The sequence below is a fragment of the Loxodonta africana genome, chromosome 11, assembly GCF_030014295.1.
Source record: "Loxodonta africana isolate mLoxAfr1 chromosome 11, mLoxAfr1.hap2, whole genome shotgun sequence".
In the NCBI taxonomy this organism is placed as follows: Eukaryota; Metazoa; Chordata; class Mammalia; order Proboscidea; family Elephantidae; genus Loxodonta; species Loxodonta africana.
In genome coordinates, this window is record NC_087352.1 from 27,692,235 (window position 1) to 27,714,193 (window position 21,959).

At 44.7% G+C, this 21,959-nt stretch overlaps 1 protein-coding gene across 1 annotated transcript; it reads right to left on the bottom strand.

Annotated features, from left to right (window-relative positions):
• Positions 1–204: 204 nt before the first annotated feature.
• On the bottom strand, positions 205–21,552 carry LOC100667661 (zinc finger protein 671). Its single transcript, XM_010586654.3, has 4 exons — positions 21,258–21,552; positions 5,246–5,372; positions 4,626–4,748; positions 205–4,054 (listed from the first exon to the last, which is right to left on the bottom strand). The coding sequence occupies exons 1-4, from the start codon at positions 21,270–21,272 to the stop codon at positions 2,664–2,666; spliced, it is 1,656 nt and encodes a 551-aa protein (XP_010584956.1). The 5' UTR covers positions 21,273–21,552; the 3' UTR covers positions 205–2,663.
• Positions 21,553–21,959: the final 407 nt, after the last annotated feature.

The following is a 21,959-nucleotide window of genomic DNA, read 5'->3' on the forward strand; positions in this document are numbered from 1 at the left end:
TGAGCACCCCTTCCTGCAGGACCAGTGCCTGGGCCCAGGGACATGAGCACCTGCCCCATTTGGGACTTGAAGATCAAAAGATGCGGTTCAGGACGGGGCAGCCTGGACACTCACTAGCTGAAAAAAAAAACCAGGTCCCTCAGCACAGTGGCCTGGAACCTGGGGGCAGAGCGGGGCCGGGGCGCAGAGGGTGATGGGCGGGACCCAGGTACCTCAGTCTCCAGCCAGGCCTGGAGGCGGGGTCACCGCCGAATCTCAGACCCACTTCTGTGCAGTGGTGACAATGCCTCCTCCTCTACCTTCTCAGTCCTGCCACCTCTTTCGGACCTCGTGCTCTGGAGCCTCAAGCAAACAAACTGGTAAGCAAGGTGAATGCCACAAGAATGACGCCGCAAGTCCTGCCCCGAGGTGGTGCACATGAACGGAAATGCCCGTCTCTGCGCCTTCATTGGCTTAAAACTATAGCCGTGGTTCTCATCTCTTCACGGAGGGAGCCCATATGCTACTCACTTGTCACTCCTACTGGGTGTGGTTTTTCTGGAGTCTCCACCGAAGGCCTTGGCTGCGCAGGTAAACCTCTCCCTTCTGGCAAGTCAGGATTCTGTTGTCCCTTGCTCAGTGTGGCCTCTGCAACCTCCAACCAGCTCTCAGCCCCCACGGCCCTTCTCTAGCAGGCCTTGTGGGGTTTCCCCCTGCACACACACACCTTCGTTTCCTGCCACACACCCAGGGCGCGCCATGTAGACTTCTGAGACTTTTTCTTTGTGCATATCCCACTTCTTAGGCCACTGTAAGGAGTCCGTCCGCCTCTGCGGCCCTGGGCTCTGATCCCATTTGCTTCCACTCTCTGCCCTCTGAACTTCTCTGCCCAGGGCTGCTTTGGGAAGTTCCCTAGCAGGAGGCAAGGAGGAATGCTAGCTCACTTGCTGCGCGTTCCTCCCAAGCAGTGGCTCCAAGTATATTGACTAGTTTTATATCATTTATGGCAGGAGTGTAAATCAGACCCCGTTACTCCACCATACTGAGAACCTACAACCCACTTGAAAATAGATTGAGTCAAAACCCAAGTATCAATGCAGAACTTGCTTTAAACTCTGGCAAATTGGAGCTAATTTTAGATTCTAAAAAGATGTGGGAATGAAATGTAAAACTCCAAGCGAAATTCCTCAGCTTTTACACCAGCTGATTCATAGTCATGTGGGATTTTCAAAGTGACACCAATTTCACTGGCAAACTTAAATATCTCTTCAAGCTGAGCCTTTGTATTTATTTTTTGCTGATATAAACTCATTGAAAGTATACAAGGATAACCATGCAGACACTTAGGATAGAGAATGAAGACTTTGGATTTTGTACTCATTCTTACACTGAGAGTGTTTGGAACAAAACTTTAGTGTCTTCCGTCTATTTAATGAGTTTAACCAGATGGAAGATACAGAATCATAAAGGATATGAATTACTGAATTACCAAAAATCATATCTACTTTCTGCAATTACTTTTTGGCATCAATTTGCTAATTTCCATTATTTACTTCATTTGTGTGAAAGTTGCTTAAGTTTCTTACTATAAAGTTTCTCACTATGTGAAGTCCACGTGCATCTTCTGAACTTAAGGTATTCCCAGGCCATTTTTCTCTCCATTTGAAACATACTTCACCCACTTTGCTCAGGAAATACTAACGCATATTTTGGGGCCCAGCTTAAAAGCCAAATTCCCAGTTGGTTTCTACTTCTAAAGGCCTTAAAACCAAAATGTTTCTATATCCCCTCCTCATGGTTACCTCTGGGCCCACAAATATCCTGGCAGCCATGTATTCTGGCATCCACGCCAGTCTCAAAAAGCCCTGCAGCGTTTCCTAGGCCTTGGGCAGCAATGGAAATTAGGTCAAAACTGAAGTGCCCCCATCTGAGGCATAGAAAACTGGGGACTCCCACAAGAGCTGGCAGAACACGATTCTGTTTGCAGCACTCTCCACATAATAAACAGAACCTACAAGATTAAAGAAGGTTTAAACAATAAGGCCTTTATTATTGCACAAACAAGAGCAATGGGAGGCAGGTAGTTCCAGGGCTGAGTAACTGGAACCCAGATACATCCGTAATGAGCGTCACATGAAATCAAAAATGTTCATGAAGTAGGTAAACCTCTGCAAGCCGGCTGCAGAGCTCATCTTGTATCCTCTGGGACAAAGCTGATTACTTCCATGCCTAAGCCAAACAGAAGGGAGGAAATGAAGGCCTCCAAAGTGCTATGAGACCATTCATGAGTTCTTCTAGGACTGGGGGGAGAGCATAGGGATCTGCCTACCCTAAGCATGCTGGGGTGACTGACACACACTGTGGGACTTGGCCAGGTGGGAGAGACAGGATGGTGTCTGCCACAGGTACCAGCAGTCACATAACCCTGGCAAAGGCCCTTGGTGGTTTAGAAAGTACAACTAAACTTCGGAGAACATCTCACATACTTGGTACTCACAAGGAATCTTCCCAGTGTGGATGTTCATGTGTGAGGTTCCGCTTCTGACTAATGCCCTCCCCCGCAGTATGCCTCTCAGAGCTTCACTCTGAGTGGGGTGAGTTGTTATGTTAAACAGGGAGACAGCACTGCTAAGCCCTTTCTTAGGTGGTTGCTTTGGTGAAATGATTTTCCACATTTGCTGCACTCAAGTCTTGTCTCCAGTGTGAATTTTCTGGTGCAGTACAAGTGTGTGTTTGCGGTTGAACTCTTTCCCACATTCGCTGCATACATAAGGCCTTTCTCCAGTGTGAACTTTCCAGTGCCGAATAAGATTTGGCCTTTGGGTAAAGGCTTTCCCACATTTGTTACACTCATAAGGCTTTTCTCCAGAGTGAACTTTCTGGTGCTGAATGAGTTTAGAGGTGCAGCTAAAGGCTTTCCCACATTTGCTGCACTCATAGTCACGGCTATGAGTTCTCCAGTGTACAATAAGGTGGGAGCTTTGGCTAAAGGCTTTCCTACATTCACTGCACACATAAGGCTTTTCTCCAGTATGAATTCTCTGGTGTAGAATAAGTGTGTGTTTGCGGTTGAACTCCTTCCCACATTCGTTGCAGACATAGGGCCTTGCTCCTGTGTGAACTTCCTGGTGTCGAATGAGGTTAGACTTGCTACTAAACAATTTCGCACATTTGCCACACTGATAGAGCCTTTCACCTGTGTGAACTCGCCTGTGTTCCGTAAGACCAGAGATTTGTCTAAAGAATTTCCCACAGTCACTGCATTCATAAGGCCTTTCGCCAGTGTGAACTGTCTGGTGTTTAAAAAGGTCAGAGCTTTGGCTAAAGAATTTTCCACATTCACTGCACTCATAAGGCCTCTCTTCAGTGTGGATTCTCTGATGCCGAACAAGTGTGTCTTTGCAATTAAAGGCTTTTCCACATTTGCTGCATATATAAGGCCTGGCTCCTGTGTGGACCTTCTGGTGTCGGACAAGATTGGAGTTGCAGTTAAAGAATTTCCCACATTCACTGCACTCATAAGACGTATCTAGGATGTGGATTCTCTGATGGTGAACAAGTGTGTCTTTGGGGCTGAAGGCTTTCCAGCATTTGCTGCACTTGCAATGCCTCTGCGCAGTGCAAAATGTACCCCCGTACTCAGTGCTCTTGTGGAGCTTCACCTCACTGTGAGGGACCTCGGGCTGAAGAAGCCCACAGGTGGTCAAGAACTCCTTCCCACCCTCCCTGTATGTGTAGGTCTCCTGTGGCATGTAGACTCTGCAGCTCTTCCCAGAGTCCCTGCCCTCCTCACTTCTGAAGAGTTTCTCTCCACTGTGCTGCTTCTGGTGCTGGGGAAGGTTTGCACTGAACCAGAATCGCTTCTCACATGCCCAGCACATGTATGGTTTCTGCCTGGCTTTGCTTCCCTGGTGTTCGGCTTGATGCAAAATGTCTTTCAGTACTAAACCACATATGTCACAGTAGTGGGTCTTCTGGGTACCTGGACCTGCCATGGGAGTCCTGACCTGTGACACTCCTACAGAGACACTCTGCTCAGAAGGTGCCTCCTTCTCATGCACTCCACACCAACAGCCTGAAAGCAGAGAAATTCTGGTGAAGTTTATGTTGACTTCAGTGAAAAAGGGCAACTCTATCATAAATATATGTTGACCCATTTATGAATGAGGGAGCTGGGCTCCTGGAGGGTGAGGGCACAAGTGCAGTGCAAGAGAGGAAACAGGGTCTCCAACTCATACCTCAGCAAATGGCTTTCAGGAAGGCCTTGGCTGCTGGTGGCAGGTGAGTGCTATACAGAAGGGTGTGTCCCAGCCCAGGAAAATTCAATGACAAGGGAGTAGCTGGTGTTCAAGGACTATTTAAGGATGTGGGCACATCTCATGACACACTAAGTGCAGGCCAGTGTTGGAGAACACTGCAGACTAAGCCATGCAGAGGAGTGAGGAAGAGGTAGAGGCCAGGGAGTGGGAGATAGCCAGAGGCCAGAAGTCGGACTGGAAATGATGTCACAAACTGCCAAGAATGGGGATGGAGAGGAAGAAATACAGTGTGGCCACTGGCCTCAGAACCAAACGCTGGTGTGACAATGTTGCTGGGACAATGTGAAACCAGCTTTGACATTGTGCCCTTCTCTGGCATCCACTCACCAGGATCAGGTCCTCTCTTGACCTTTCTTGCTGGGGCTGGAATCATATCCACCTGGTCAGGCACCCAGGGCTCTTCTCCTTGCTCCAGTTGAGTGACTATGTGTGATCTGGAAGAAGCAATTCCTAAGAGAAGGATAGGGCAGCTGAGTGGCCAGCATTGGCCTAGGGCAACCCACATTATGACAGACCACAGGTAAGAAAACTATTACAAAAACAACTTTGAAAGAAGGTTTTGCAGGAACAGCCCAATGGTCCCCTGCAAATAGTGATTATGCCAGTGCCTGCAATTCCTGGGACAGTTAGGCCCCAGAATATGTCACCTGGAGGAAGCGTTTTGGACAGATTTACCAGCCCAGAAAGTACATGAGCCAAATGGGATCCATTAGGCAGACTGCAGCTCTAGTGACCTGCAAACACTTGACTGCATGACTTCAGGGCTCCTCAGTGAGTGAGAGGTGGGCAAGCTCCATACAGCTCAGCCTGGCACCCACAGCACCTACTGCAGGAAACTGGGGTCAGAAAAAGTACCCATGATCCAACTGTACAAAGGACAGAGTGGTTCCTGGGGAAAAGGGAAAAGGATGCTGGGGTCATCATCACGATGGGGATGTGGTCCTTACCCAGTGAGGCTATAAGTGCAAAGTTCTCCAGCATCACACTGCAGTACAGGAGTCTCTGAGCCTCATCAAGGAGCCCCCACTCCTCCTGGGAGAAGTACACGAACACATCCTCGAAGATCACAGAGCCCTGTAATGTGGAGGTTGGTGAGGTCCATGAAAAGTCTTTTGCCCGAGCCCCCGCAATCCACTTATAAAAACCCCTGCTCAGCCACTTCCCCTGTTCTCCAAGTCAGAGGAAATACGAGGCATCAGTGCCGTCGGTCCTCACATCGTCCTCATGACCCTAGTGATCACTGTGTCAGCGACAGCCACAACAGACAGGTGGGCAGATGGATGCCATCTAAGTTCTAGGCTTGGCATGCAGAGTCCCACTCCTCTCCAGCCAGCCAATTCCCCCAGACTACCCCAGGTCATGCCTCTCAGGCACAAACCTGGGCTCTCTCTAGTAACGGCCCTAGGACTGTCAGTTCCTACTCCTTCCTCTTGTGCACATCACTCTTTGGATCACACCCCCCTCATCTCCGACTCTCTACTGCTACCCTTCTGGCCCATCAATACACACCTCCCTAGACTCCCCATATGTCACTCTGTACATGGCATTCAAAGAGTACTTGGCAGTACAATCAGGATCCCATCCTGCCCAGATCACCAAGGGCCCCCACTGTCAAGGACAGCCCCCATTTTGCTTTGAAGGCCTCCCCACCTGGTCTTGTTCCTTGCTTCAGTCACAGGCAGCCAGAACCACATGCAGACTGTAGTGGCATCACATAATCCTTAGTAATGTTTATTATCAATTTTAATCATGGAATAATATGTGATATAGTTGTAAATTGCTTTAATGTAATATTTCTTAGATTATATAAATACTAACAACAAAATTGTTTTGTAAAATCTTTCTGCATTGAATTACAACATTATTAGTTACAACATTGTTAGTAACCGAGCAGAAACCTTTTTTAGTTCTTTTCCTTTGATTATTACTTCATTTTCAAAAATGTTATTGATATAGGTTCACAGACACTAATTATAACAATATTGTAGTTAAAAGGCCAGAAAATTTGACAAAATCAGCAACTATAAAAACACCAGCAGCAACAAAAACAAGAGCCCGTGCTTACAGCGTGTGCAGACGAAACTACAAAACTACGTGATCCAAAGGTCACTGTAATTGGGTAATAATGACAGCTCCAACCAGAGTGCATTAGAAGGCTCAAAAAGTTACAGAGTTTTAGCCTTATAGGTATATTAATACATTTCAGCTGAGCTTACGAAAAATGTTTTTGTTATTATAACTAAGTACATGGATAATTTAATAAAGAATAATAAATTTCTACTTAAACACTGCACAAAAACTTTACAGTCATTTTGGTGTCACCCCCTGACCGTGTCACCCAGTGTAGTCCACACCCCCTGTACCCATCTTGTGATGCCACTGACCTGCCCTTTTCCATTTCTCTGGTGCACCCTGTATTAGTTTCCTAATGCTGGTGTAGCAAATTATTACTAACTCTGTGGCCTAACTTTGGAGCCCTGGTGGCTCAGTGGTTAAGAGCTCAGCTGCTAACCAAAAGGTCAGCAGTTTGAATCTACCAGTCGCTCCTTGGAAACGCTATACAGCAGTTCTACTCGGTCCTATAGGGTTGTTACGAGTCGGAATCGACTCAACAGCAACGGGTTTGTGGTTTAAAACAACACAAATATATTAACTTACACCTCTGGATGTCATAGTCCAAAATGGGTTTCACTGAGCTAAAGTCAAAGTATTGGTAGGGTTGTATTCCTTCTAGAGGCTCTAGGGGAGAATCCATTTTCTTGCCTTTTTAAGCTTCTAAAGTCTGCCTGCATTCATTGGCTTCTGGCCCCTTCCTCTGTCTTCCCAACCAGCAATCAGATCATTTTGACTTCTGCTTTGTCAAATCTCCTTCTCTGGTTTCAGCCCTTCTGCCTCCCTCTTATAAGCACCTTTGTGTTTACACTGGGCCCACTGGATAACCCAGAATAATCTTTCCATCTCAATCTTTACCTCAATCACGTGTGCAGTCTCTTTTGCATGTAAAGTCACATAGTCACAGGTTCCTGGGATTAGGGCACAGACATCTTCAGGAGGCCATTATTCTGCCAACCACAAACATGCTGTCCCCTCCACAGTCACAACATTTCTATCTCCACCTATCCTCTGAAAATAACTCTTACAACTGACCCCTCAATCAAGGCTGATGGCATTTCCATCCTTCTAGCTGCTAAGCCCAAAACCTTGGGTCATCATCGTCTTCTGTCTTACTATCTGCTTCAGAAGACACAGTCTGTCTTAGTTACCTAGTGCTGCCATACAAAAAAAACACAAGTGGGTAGCTTTAAAGAACAGAAATTTATCATTGCACAGTTTTAGGGGCTAGAAATCCAAATTAGGGGATGGGCTCTAGGGGCGGCCACTTCCTTGTCCGTAGCCCCAGGCATTCCTTGGCATTTCTTGGCTTGTAGAAGGTTCCTCACGTTGTCTCTTCTCCCTTAAGTGCCCCCTTTATAGGACATTGCCCAGAAGGGATTAGGTTTAGGACCCACCCTACTCTGGCATGGCCTCATTAACAAAAAAGCAAAACCCTATTTCCAAGCAAGATAACATCCACAGGTACGGGGGCCAGGACTTCAGTGTATATTCTGGAGGCACACAATGCAATCCACAATAGTCTTAGTAGAATAAGAGACTGAGAAAACTACTTCTGCCACCTCCACAGCAACCACTCTGGCCCAGCCCCCTCAACACTCACCTGGACTACCGCAGTAGCCTCCTTCCTCATTTCCCTGTGAGAGACTGAATATACAAGTGGACAGTAGACAGACATATATATAAACAGTACTCTGATTCACAACCTCTGATGCAACCAGCCCTGGAAGCCAAACCACAGATTGTGCAGCAATCAGCTCCAAGATGGTCAGGACTAGAACGATAACAGCTTCCTTAATTTGTGGGACCAACCAGAGAAAGATAAATATGCACTCCTAACCAGTCATATAGGATACCCTGCTTCATTAGCCCGCCTGCAGCTTCCTTATGCCAACAACTCCAAACTCCATACCTGAAACCTTCCCTTTTTCCCACTATAAAGCTTTCCAATTTCCCTGTCTGCCAAATGCCAGATGATGGTGACTGACTTCCTCGCCATTAAAAAACAAACAAACAAAAAAACACCAGTACCGTCATGTCAATTCCGACTCATAAGGACCCTACAGGACAAAGTAGAACTGCCCCGTAGGATTTCCAAGGAGCGGCTGGTGGAGTCAAACTGCAGACCTTTTTGGTTAGCAGCTGAATGCTTAACCACTGTACCAGCAGGACTCCTAAAACCAAAGCCATTGCCATCAAGTCGATTCTGACTCACAGCAACCCTACAGGATAGAGTAGAACTGCCCCATACAGCTTCCAAGGAGCGGCTCGTAGATTCAAACTGCCAGCCTTTTGGTTAGCAGCTGAGCTCTTAACCACTGGGCCACCAGTGCTTCCCTTGCCGTAGTAAGCTCTTAATGAACAGCCTTCACTTGTTCTCATTTGGATGGTCTTTATTTCCACACTGGTCTCCATCATCACCCCACCCTCACCCCCAGTCTGTTGTCCACTCTGCAGTCAGAGGAATCCTGTTAAGACTATGTCAGGCTACTTCCTTCCTCTGCTGCAAAGCCATTATGGCTCCAACTACCAAATCTACCAGCCGCTCCTTGGAAACCCTATGGGGCAGTTCTACTCTGTCCTATAGGGTCCCTACGGGGCAGTTCTACTCTGTCCTATAGGGTCCCTATGGGGCAGTTCTACTCTGTCCTATAGGGTTCTCATGAGCTGGAACTGACTCGGTGGCACTTGACAACTCTCAGAATAGAGGCCCAGTTCCTAAACTTGTAACCTCAGGCACGAACCCTGTCCCTCTACGCTGTGTCCACCACAAAGAAAGGGGACCTGCGGTTTGCTGAACACTCACAGGTGTCTCACCCGTAATTATTTGCACATGATAGTTTTGTGTGCCTGGGACACCTTTTCACCCCTTATCTCACCGGGTGCCAAAGAGACCTCTCCACATAACCCTGGTTTAGACTGAGCCACCCTTCTCGGGGCCTGCAGATGCAATAGCAGGGAAACGGAAAAGTGAAGAGATGCAGGACACACGATGCCCCATATCAAGATGGGTTAAGGCCTGGGGCATCACTGGAGCCTGTAGGCAGAGCAGGACCAGCAGCCACTGCTGTACCCAGCCCAGCCTAGGAGGCACTTCTGTTCTGTGAGCATCACATAGGTGGTGCAGACTTGCTAGTGTGCATCTCAGGGACTCTACCTGGAGAAACTAAGTCTCTGAATATGGGAATTTTGTCTGGTCACAAGACATGCTGCAGTGCCAAAGCCAAAATGATCACCATAAGGCCAGAGGCCCCCTTCAGTGTAAGGCGTTCCAACCAAAATGTCCCTCTCTCCTGGCTATCACTGGCTAAGAGCTGGCAGCTCAAGGCACAGGTACTTCTGGGTAATACAGTTCTCACTACCCACCAGCACTGCCTCTCCCTCCAAGTTGGAAGGCAAAGGACTCATTGATTGCTTATGGTGCGCTGAGCTTGCTAGTGGCCCACATGCCCTGTCCTCAGTCTCGAGCAGCTGTCCTGGGCACAGGGCCACGGACCCTGGGTGTTCTGGGGGTTCACAACCTCTACCCCCAGTCACTCCTCCTGATTTGGGATCCTGAGTAAGGGATACAGTTATAATTTTTACAACAGCAATTAAAATTGACATTGTGGGAGGATATTTGCCAATAGCTGAGAAGAAAAATAATCAAAACACTTATCCAAGCTACGAGCAGTGACCTACCTGTGGCCCACAGGACCCTCAGGCCCCACAGCTTCTAGCCAACCACCCGACTCTGGCACATTTGGACCAGGGTGCAATAACTTAGAACACAATTGTGTCCTCATAGAATCCTTGTGATCAGGAGAAACTGCAATGTTTTCTCCATAATAACTGTGGTTTTTATAGGCTGGAGTGATCAGCGTATTACTCAGCATTTCAGAAAATAGGTGGTACTTGTGCACTGCTATGTAGGGCTGGCCCCTTAAAGCATATTCCAGAATCAAGTACTGTCCCTTGTTGTGACAGAGATGTAGACACACAGGATGCTGGAAGTACCTGGGGGAAGGGACAGAGTCTCAGGCTCCTGCTTAAGGCCCAGCATGGGAGAGTGCCTCTAACAGAAACTAATTTAAAAAAAAAAAAAAATATATATATATATATATATGTTTTTACGTTTAGATCCACTGGCACAGAAACAACTCTTAATACAGTAAAACCTACAAAACCCAGAACATGGGTAAGGTGGAAACCTGTCAGAAAAGGGAAACTCAAATATCTTCCACTAATAGAGAGTGACAGAAAAGTGGTAAGACTACACCCTGTCAAAGGCAGAAAATTTGCCAGACCCAGAAAAACAAGGCAGTCCCATCAAGCTCCGGCTCACAGATTTCACAGTACCTTCCTTTTATATCAGGAGTTTCTCCACACGTCTGTCAGTTGGTCATACTGTGGTGGTTTGCATGTTGCTATGATGCTAGAAGCTACGTCACTGGTATTTCAAATACCAGCAGGGTCACCCAAGGTGGAAAGGTATCAGCTGAGCTTCCCGACTAAGACAAACTATGAAAGACCTAGCAATGAAAGACCTGGGCCAGTGAAAACCTTATAAATAGCAGCAATACGCTGTCTAATACACTGCCAAAAGATGAGCCCCTCAGGTTGGAAGGCACTCAAAATACGACTGGGGAAGAGCTGCCTTCTCAAAACAGAGTTGACCTTAATGATATGGATGGAGTCAAGCTTTTGGGACCTTCATTTACTGAAGAGGCATGACTCAAAATGAGAAGAAACTGCTGCAAACATCCATTAATAACGAACGTGGAATGTATGAAGTATGAACCTAGAAAATTGGAAGTCATCAAAAATGAAATGCAACACATAAACATCGATATCCTAGACAATAGTGAGCTGCAATGGACTAGCATAGGCCATTTTGAATTGGACTATTATATGGTATACTATGCAGGAAATGACAAATTGATGAGGAATGGTGAAGCTTTCATCATCAAAAAGAACGCTTGAAGATCCATCCTGAAGTACAAAGCTGTCAGTTATAAGGTAATATCCATACGCCTACAAGGAAGACCAGTTAATACACTATTATTCAAATGTACGCACTAACCAGTAATGACAAAGATGAAGGAACTGGAGATTTTCACCAATTTCTGTAGTCTGATATTGATCAAACATGCAATCAAGATGCATTAATAATTACTGGTGATTTATAAGACCAATGATTTCTTCATTACAAATAGTTTTTTTCAACAATATGAACAATGACTCTACATGTGGAGAAGTCCTGGTGGTGCAGTGGTTAAGAGCTCAGCTACAGACCAAAAAGGTTGGCAGTCTGAATCCACCAGCCACTCCTTGGAAACCCTATGGGGCAGTTCTGCTCTGTCCTATAGGGTTGCTATGAGTTAGAATCAACGCGACAGCAACAGGTTTGGTTTTTTGGTTTTTAAACATGTGGAACTCACCAGATGGAATACACAGGAATCAAATCAACTACATCTGTGGCAAGAGACGATGGCAAAGATTAATATCATCAATCAAAACAAGGCCAGAGGCCGACTGAGGAACAGACCATCAAATGATTACATGCAAGTTCAAGCTGAAGCTAAAGAAAATTAGAACAAGTCCACAAGAGCCAAAGTACAACCCTGAGTATATCCCACCTGAATTTAGAAACTCTCTCAAGAACAGATTTGACACATTGAACACTAGTGACCAAAGACCAGATGAGTTGTGGAATGACATCAAGGACATCATACATGAAGAAAGCAAGAGGTCATTAAAAAGACAAAGAAAAGACCAAAATGGATGTCTGAAGAGACTCTGAATCTTAATCTTGAAGGCTTAGTAGCTAAAGCCAAAGGAAGAAATGATGACATAAAAAAAGCTGAACAGAAGATTTCAAAGGGCGGCTTGAGAAGATGGAGTATTATAATGAAATCAGCAAAGACCTGGAGTCAGAAAACCAAAAGAGAAGAACATGCTTGGCATTTCTCAAGCTGAAAGAACTAAAGAGAATATTCAAGCCTCGTTTCAGTACTCAAGGATTCTGCAGGGAAAATACTAAATAACAGAAAGCATCAAAAGAAGATGGAAGGAATATACAGATCCACTGTACCAAAAAGAACTGGTTGATGTTCAACCATTTCAAGAGGTAGTGTATGACCAAGAGCTGATGGCACTAAAGGAAGAAATCCAAACTCCACAAGGCTCCAAGAACTGATGGATCATGAACTGGGATGTTTCAACAAATAGATGCAGTGCTGGAAGTTATCACTCGCCTATGCCAAAAAATTTGGGAGACACTTACCAAGCAGTGGAAATTGTTGTTGTTGTTAGGTGCCGTCGAGTCAGTTCTGACTCATAGCCACCCTATGTACAACAAAATGAAACACTGCCTAGTCCTGAGCCATCCTCACAATCATTGCTATGCTTGAGCCCATTGTTGCAGCCACTGTGTCAATCCATCTCCTTGAGGGTCTTTCTCTTTTTTTGCTGACCTTCTACTTTACCAAGCATGATGTCCTTCCCCATAGACTGGTCCCTCCTGCAAACATGTCCAAAGTAGGTGAGACAAAGTCTCACCATCCTCTCTTCAAATGAGAATTCTGGCTGTACTTCTTCCAAGACAGATTTGTTCATTCTTCTGGCAGGACATGGTATATTCAGTGTTCTTCACCAACACAATAACTCAAAGGCACTGATTCTTCTTCAGTCTTCCTTATTTATTATCCAGCTTTCTCACGCATATGAGGCGATTGAAAACACCATGGCTTGGGTCAAGCACACGTTAGTCCTTAAAGTGACACCTTTGCTTTTTAACACTTCAAGGAGATCTTCTGCAGCAGATTTGCCCAATGCAATGCATCATTTCATTTCCTGAGTGCTGCTTCCATGGGCATTGATTGTGGATCCAAGTAAGATGAAATCCTTTACAGGTTCAATCTTTTCTTCATTTATCATGATGTTGCTTACTGATCCCATTGTGAGGATTTTTGTTTTCTTTATGTTGTATAATCCATATTGAAGGCTGTGGTCTTTGATCTTCGTCAGTAAGTGCTTCAAGTCCTCTTCACTTTCAGCAAGCAAAGTTATATTGTCTGCATAATGCAGGTTGTTAATGAGTCTTTTTCCAATCCTGATGCCCCTTTCTTCTTCCTGTAGTCCAACTTCTCTGATTATTTGCTCAGTATACAGACTGAATAAATACGGTGAAAGGATACCACCCTGATGCACACCTTTCCTGATTTTAAACCATGCAGTATTCCTTTGTTCTGTCTGAATGGCTGTCTCTAGCTCTAAGTACAGGTTCCTCAGGAGCACAATTAAGTGTTCTGGAATTCCCATTCTTTGCAATGTTATCCATAATTTCCTAGGATCCACACAGTCAAATGCTTTTACATAGTCAATAAAACACAGGTAAACATCTTTCTGGTATTCTCTGCTTTCAGCCATGATCCATTTGATGTCAGCAATGATACCCTTGTTCCACCTTCTCTTCTGAATTTGGCTTGACTTTGATGTGCTGCTGGAACCGCTTTTGAATGATCTTCAGCAAAATTTTACTTGTGTGTGATATTAATGATATGGTTCAATGATTTCTACATACAAAGTATGAATCAAGGAAAATTGGAAGTTGTCAAAGATGAAATGGAACACATAAACATCAATATCCTAGGCTGAAATGGACTGGTACTGGCCATTCTGAATCAGACAATCATATGGTCTGTTATGCCGGGAATGACAAATTGAAGAATGGTGTCATGTTCATTGCCAAAAAGAACATTTCAAGATCTATCCTGAAGTACAATGCTGTCAGTGATAGGATAATATCCATACACCTACAAGGAAGACCAGTTAATACAACTATTATTCAAATTTACACACCAACCACTAAGGCCAAAGATGAAGAAATTGAAGATTTTTACCGACTTCTGCAGTCTGAAATTGATCAAACATGCTATCATGATGCACTGATAATTACTGGCGATTGGAATGTGAAAGTTGGAAACAAAGAAGGATTAGTGGTTGGAAAATATGGCCTTGGAGACAGAAACAATGCTGGAGATGGCAGAATAGAATTTTGCAACACTAATGACTTCTTCATTGCAAATAGCTTTTTCCAACAACATAAACGACAACTATACACATGGAACTCACCAGATGGAATACACAGGAATCAAATCGACAACATCTGTGGAAAGATATGATGGAAAAGCTCAATATCATCAGTCAGAACAAGGCCAGGGGCTGACTGTGGAACAGACTATTAATTGCTCATACGCAAATTCAAGTTTAAGTTGAAGAAAACTAGAACGAGTCCACAAGAGCCAAAGTATGACCATGAGTATATCCCGCCTGAATTTAGAAACCATGTCAAGAATAGATTTGACGTGTTGAACACTAATGACTGAAGACCAGATGAGTTGTGGAATAACATCAAGGACATCATACATAAAGAAAGCAAGAGGTCATTAAAAAGACAGGAAAGGAAGAAAAGACCAAAGTGGATGTCAGAAGAGACTATGAATCTTGCTCTTGAACATCAAGTAGCTAAAGAAAAAGGAAGAAATGATGAAGCAAAAGAGTTGAACAGAAGACTTCAAAGGGCGGCTCGAGAATAAAAGTATTACAATGAAATGTGCAGACCTGGTGACAGAAAACCAAAAGGGAAGAACACCCTTGGCATTTCTGAAGCTGAAAGAACTGAAGAAAAAATTCAAGCCTTGAGTTGCAATTATGAAGGATTTTTCAGGGAATATACTAAACAACAAAAGAAGCATCAAAAGAAGGTAGAAGGAATACACAGAGTCACTGTACCAAAAATAATTAGCCAATATTCAACTACTTCAGGACCAAGAACCGATGGTACTGAAGGAAGAGGTCCAAGCTACACTGAAGACACTGGTGAAAAACAAGGCTGCAGGAACTGATGAATTACCAATTGGGATGTTTCAACAGACAGACGCAGTGCTGGAATGCTCACTTGTCTATGCCAAGAAATTTGGAAGAGAGCTAGCTGCCAACCCACTGCAAGAGATCCATATTTGAATCCATTCTAAAGAAAGGTGATCCAACAGAATGCAGAAATTATCGAACAATATTATTCATACCACACACAAGTAAAATTTTTCTGAAGATCATTCAAAAGTGGTTCCAGCAGTACATCAACAGGGAACTACCAAAAATTCATGCTGAATTCAGAAGAGGACACTGAACAAGGGATATCATTGCTGATGTCAGATGGATCATGGCTGAAAGCAGAGAATACCAGAAAGATGTTTACCTGTGTTTTATTTACTATGCAACAGCGCTTGACTGTGTGGATCATAAAAAATTATGGATAACACTGCAAAGAATGGGAATTCCAGAACACTTAACTGTGCTCATGAGGAACCCATACATAGACCAGGAAGCAGTTATTCAGACAGAACAAGGGCATACCGTGTGGTTTAAAATCAGGAAAGGTGTGCATAAGGGTTATATCCTTAGTTGTCTAGTGCTGGTATAACAGAAATACCACAAGTGGATGGCTTTAACAAAGAGAAATTTATTTCCTCACAGTAAAGTAGGCTAAAAGTACAAATTCAAGGCATTAGCTCCAGGGGAAGGCTTCCTCTCTCTATGGGCTCTGAAGGAAGGTCCTTGTCCTCGATCTTCCCCTGGTTGAGGAGTTTCTCTGACGCGGGGACCCCAGGTCCAAAGGATGCACTCTGCTCCTGGAGCTGCTTTCTTGGTGGTATGAGGTCCCTACCTCTCTGCTTGCCTCCCTTCCATCTCTTGTAAGATAAAAGGTAGTGCAGGCCACACCCTAGGGAAACTCCCTTTACATTGGATCAGGTGTGACCTGAGCAAGGGTGTTACATCCCACCCTAATCCTCTTTAACCACAGGGAGAGATGATTTATAACACAGAAAAATCAGAAAAGGGAGGACAATCACACACTACTGTGAATCATGACCTAACCAAGTTGACACATATTTTGGGGGACACAATTCAATCCATGACATATCCTCTCACTGTACTTATTCAATCTGTACGCTAAGCAAATAATCAAAGATGGACTATATGAGGAAACCCCCGGTGGCATAGTGGTTAAAAGCTACGGCTGCTAACCAAAAGGTCGGCAGTTCAAATCTACCAGGTGCTCCTTGGAAACCATATGGGCCAGTTCTACTCCGTCCTATAGGGTCGCTATGAGTCAAAATCGACTCGACGGCAAAGGGTTTGGTTTTTGGTGGACTATATGAAGAAGAAAAGGGCACCAGACTGGAAAAAGACTCATTAACAACCTGCATTATGCAGATGACACAGCCTTGCTTGCTGAAAGTGAAGAGGACTTGAAACACTGATGAAGTTCGAAGACCACAGCCTTCCATATGGATTGTACCTCAACATAAAGAAAACAAAAATTGTCACAATGGGACCAGTAAGCAACATCGTGATAAACAGAGAAAAGATTGATGTTGTAAAGGATTTCATTTTACTTGGATCCACAATCAATGCTCACGGAAGCATCAGTCAAGAAATGAAATGATGCATTGCACTGGGCAAATCTGCTGCAAAAGATCTCTTTAAAGTGTTAAAAAGCAAAGATGTCACTTTAAGGACTAAGGTGCACCTGACCCAAGCCATGGTGTTTTTAATCGCCTCATATGCATGTGAAAGCTGGACAATGAATAAGACTGAAGAAAACTTGATGCCTTTGAATTAGTGTTGGTGAAAAATACTGAATATACCATATCCTGCCAGAAGAACAAACAAATCTATCTTGGAAGAGCCAGAATCCCCCTTAGAAGCAAGGATAGCCAGACTTTGTCTCACCTAGTTTGGACATGTTTTCAGGAGGGATCAGTCCCTGGAAAGGACATCATGCTTGGTAAAGGGTCATCAAAAAAGAGGAAGACCCTCAATGAGATGGAGTGACACAGTGGCTACAATGGACTCAAGCAAAACAAAACTGTGAGCATGGCTCAGGACTGGGCAGTGTATCATGCCATTGCACATGGGGTCACTATGAGTGGAAACTGACTCAACAGCACCTAACAACATAAATAGTGGTTCCATTTTATTGCTGGGTAACAGCGCATTGTATGACTATACCACAGTTTATTTATCACCTGGTGATGTGTATTTTGGCTGTTTCCAGTGATCAGCTACTAAGAATAAAGCTGGTCTTAACACTTGAGATCAAGTCATTTGTAGACAGATGTTTTCCTCTCTACTGGGTAATAACTTGGAGAATTGATAAGCTATGGAGTATGTGCATGTTTAACCGGATTTAAAAAAAATAAAAACTGCTAAATATGTTTAAATTTGGTGGTACCATTTAACAAATTTACAGCAAGGAAGGAGAGTTACAGTTGATCCATATCTTTGTCAACCAGGGGCAGATTATCCCGTGATCGAGGTAAGCTTACCTCACTTACAAGATCATCAGTAGTGAACAATTTCATACATATCAGTAAGTAAGCACAAATACACCTATGCTTATCTTGCTTACTGGGTCATCCACCCCTGTCAGGGATTGTAAATTTGAAAAGAGGCACTGATTCTTTAGGAATGTGCTATGGGGTTGGGAGAGAGACAGATGCCAACTGTACCTAGAAGCAGAATCTTTGATGTGGTGAAAAAATGTGAAATTATTCACTACCGACGATGTAGTAAGCTTACTGTGCTTACCTTACCTATTGGATAATTCGCCCATGATGTCAACCCTTGTTATTAAGTTTGTCTGTGCATTTAATACAGTCTGGCAATCTCTCCCTAAAATTAAAATATATATTAAAGCTTCTTCTCTGCCACCGCCAACTTGCGTAGAGGCCTGGGTGTGTTCAAGATTCAGCCTTACCTATAAGCCACCACCATGGCAGAGGAAGGCTACAGGTGTAATGTATATTAATAACTGCTTTACGAGAGGTGCTAAGACCGCCCACATCCACAATGGCCTCACTTGTAGAATTCACGAAGCTGCCAAAGCCTGAAACAAGCACCAAATTCATCTTTGTGTGCTTGCATCCAATTGTGATGAGCCTTAGTATGTCAAGTTGGTGGAGGCCCTTTATGCTGAACACCAAATCAACCTGATTAAGACTGATGACAACAAGAAACTAGGGGAGTGGGCAGACCTCTGCAAAACTGACAAAAAGGGAAAATTTTGTAAAGTGGTTGGTTTAACTGCGTGGCTATTAAGGTCTATGGCAAAGAATCTCAGGGCAAGGATGTCATCGAAGAGTATTTCAAATGCAAGAAATACACTAATAAAAAACTTGGCTTTAAAAAATTATATACACACACACACACACACACACACACACATAAACTATGAGTGGGACAGGTTTGGTTTTTTTTTTGGATGATACATATATAAACATTTAAGGAAACCCTGGTGGTGTAGTAGTTAAGGGCTACGGCTGCTGACTAAAAGGTCGGCAGTTCAAATCTACCAACTGCTCCTTGGAAACCCTATGGGGCGGTTTTACTTTGTTCTATAGGGTCGCTGAGTCAGAAGTGACTCAAAGGCAATTTTTTAAAAAAATATATAAACATTTAAAGCCAAAAATGAAAAAAAAAAAAAAAAGACTATAAAGATTGTTATGGATTGAACTGTGTCCCCCCAAAATGTGTCACCTTGGCCAGGCCATGATTCCCAGTATTGTGTGATTGTTCACTATTTTGTGATCTGATGTGATTATCCTATGTGTCATATGATGTTAATGACGAAGGATTAGTGGCAGTTATGTTAATGATGCAGGATACAGACTCCAGGATTAAGCTGTATTTTGAGTCAGTCTCTTTTGAGATATAAAAGAAAGAAGTGAACAGAGAGGAGTGGGACCTCATTACTACGAAGCAAGAAGCCCCAGGAGTGGAGCACATCCTTTGGACCCCGGTTCCCTGCGCTGAGAAGCTCCTAGACCAGGGGAAGAAGGACCTTCCCCCAGAACTGACAGAGACAGAAAGCCTTCCTGTGGAGCTGACACCCTGAATTCAGGATTCTGGCCTGCTAAACTGTGAGAGAATACACTTGTTTGTTAAAGCTATCTACTTGTGGTATTTCTATTATAGCAGAACTATATAACCAAGACAAATGTATAAATTACTGGCTCTTGACTGTCCTCTCAGAAAGCGATAAATCAAGCAGACAAAAAATAAGTGGATATATCACTATTAATAATGGAACACCCAAAAGTCACACATTCATGTTGGTCTTACACTGTTAAACATTTAAAAATTTGCATCCACTAGAGTTCCTGGGTGGCACAAATGGTTAAGCACTAGACTACCACCCAAAAGGTTGGCAGTTCGAACCCAACCAGAGGCTTCTAGAAGATAGGCTTGATCTGCTTCTGAAAGGACACAGCCTTGAAAACCCTATGAAGTTGATCTTCTCTGCACACACAGGGTCACCGTTAAGTCAGAATCAACTTGATGGCAACTAATAGCAACAGGCCAAAAATGAAGCCACAATATATGGTTTCCAAATTGTTTATGAACACATATAAACTCATCTGCTAGTGCAAGCTTCTCAAATAGGGTTCCATGAGAGAATCAGTTCCCACAGAAAGTGATTTCAGTGAATACTGTCTTAAATACCCCAAGGAAAGTGGTATACACTTAGTTGCCAGTCTAAATTCACAGAGGATAAATCGATTCATTGCCTACAAAATATTTCTTAAGATGTCAGTGTTAATTTTCCCATCAAATCAATTTGATAGAGGAGACAGAGTGAGAAATCACCCAGGAACTTAGATAACATGTGAACTTTCTTATCTGGTTGCTTGTTTTGTAGCTCATAAAACACACTGAACAGAGGCTGAAAACAACAAATAGGATACTATATAGAAAGTGTGAGGAGTCCTTGGGCGACGGAAATGCTTGAGTGCTGGACTGCTAATCCAAAGGTTGGCGATTCAAACCCACTCAGAGAGGCCTCGAAAGTAACATCTGGTGATATGTTTCTGAAAGGTCACAGCCTTGAAAACCCTATGGAGCAGTTCTACTCCGCACACATGGGGTCACCACGCATTTGAATGGGCTCAATAACAACTAACAACAACATAGTGTGAGCGGAAACACTTCTTGTGTCAGGGCAACTTACATTAGAGAGATCGTGTGGTAAAAACATGCTATTTATTTAGTCAGAAATGTGTAAGGTGGTGGGACAATCCTGTATGGCATGTGCTGTATTTTGCGGCTTTGGCAAGAATAAGTAGAATTACTCCTGGAATTGGAAGACCTTCAGTTTGTGTTTCTTTTAGAACAGGTAGTCCAAAAGTGAGGGTGAGATCATAAAATGGTAGCAAATATACAGCAACCCACACCTCGGTGTCCATCCCAGCTTCCTCGTGCCCTACAGCCCTGTCCTCCAGACACTGGTCAGAACCACTTCAAATGACGCAGCCCCTCCCTTTTGGCCTCTTATCTACCATTCAGCCCCAGTGCTTTCCTAGTCTGTTCTGCCCTCAGCCAACTATGGGATCCTTTCAAAATCCCCACTCACATCAAGTCCCTTCTTTGTTCATAACCCTCCATGTCTCCCAGTCTCCTCGGAATACAGTTCCTACTCCTCAGCCGGCCATTCCAGGTGTGACTCTTCCGCGCACTCTGCTACCTGCAGACGTGAGGACCACTGCAGGTCTCCCGAATGCTCCCGGCTCAGTCGCACCTCCAAGCCTTTGCTCACGCTGGCCTGTCTGTCTGTCTGTCTGAACACTCTCCCACACTTCGTCATAACAACTGTCAGAAACGCAGACCCCACCCACGATCTCCTCGTTGTTCTGGACTCCGGGCACTGGGCTGCAGCGATCTGAGCAGGCGCCCTTCACTCGGAACTTTCGTGATTCGGAGGAGGGACTAGACGGGTGAGGGCCTGGGGGACGCGGCACCCACCTGCGCCGGGTCCATCACCGCGGCTGCCGGTGGTGGCAGCGCCGGGTCTTAAGAGGCGGGAGACCAAGTCAGAACCCGAACACAGACGTCCACAGAAGTGGGGTCACCGCAGACACCGCCACCGCCTAGCCTCGGAGACGCCTCTGTGCAGTGGAGACAGCTCCTCCAGCGCCTACCCGATCCTGCCACCTCGGGCCCATAAAGCGCTTCAGAGGATTTCCTCTGCCGGCTCCATCCAAGAACAAACAAAATGTCCGCCACGAGAACAACGCCGGAAGTCTCGCCCAGACGTTTTCCGCAAGCACGCGCAGACGCTCTCCTCTCCAGAGCGTTCATTGGCCCAGTGCCGCCGCGGCTCGCAGAGGCTTTTGGGTAGCGCAGTCCCACCGAGCCGCTGACTTTGGCACTTGTCTGTGGGTTCAGCTGCTGGGCAAAGGCCAAGTACCACTGCGAGACGTGCTGGGTAAAGGTACACAGATTCTCTGAGGACGGACAGGGCTTCTCTACTTTTAAGAGGCACGCACCTAGATTCCGTAGGTGTAGTGTGCATGGATCATAGATATGTTTACCCACTGCCTGCGGAGTCCATTCTGGCTCATAATGACCCCACGTGAAGGAGTAGAACTGCTCCACAGGGTTTCCTAGGCTGAAATCTTTACAAGAGCAGGTCACCAGGTCTTTCTCCTGCGGAGCCTCTGAGTG

What these genes read in the sequence shown, in the direction of transcription:
- LOC100667661 (XM_010586654.3), bottom strand. An exon ending in TGCACTTATAGCCTCACTGG is followed by an intron (nt 4,749 to 5,245) that starts GTAAGGACCACA and finishes TCCTTCTCTTAG; the next exon opens with GAATTGCTTCTTCCAGATCA. An exon ending in CAAGAGAGGACCTGATCCTG is followed by an intron (nt 4,055 to 4,625) that starts GTGAGTGGATGC and finishes CTCTGCTTTCAG; the next exon opens with GCTGTTGGTGTGGAGTGCAT.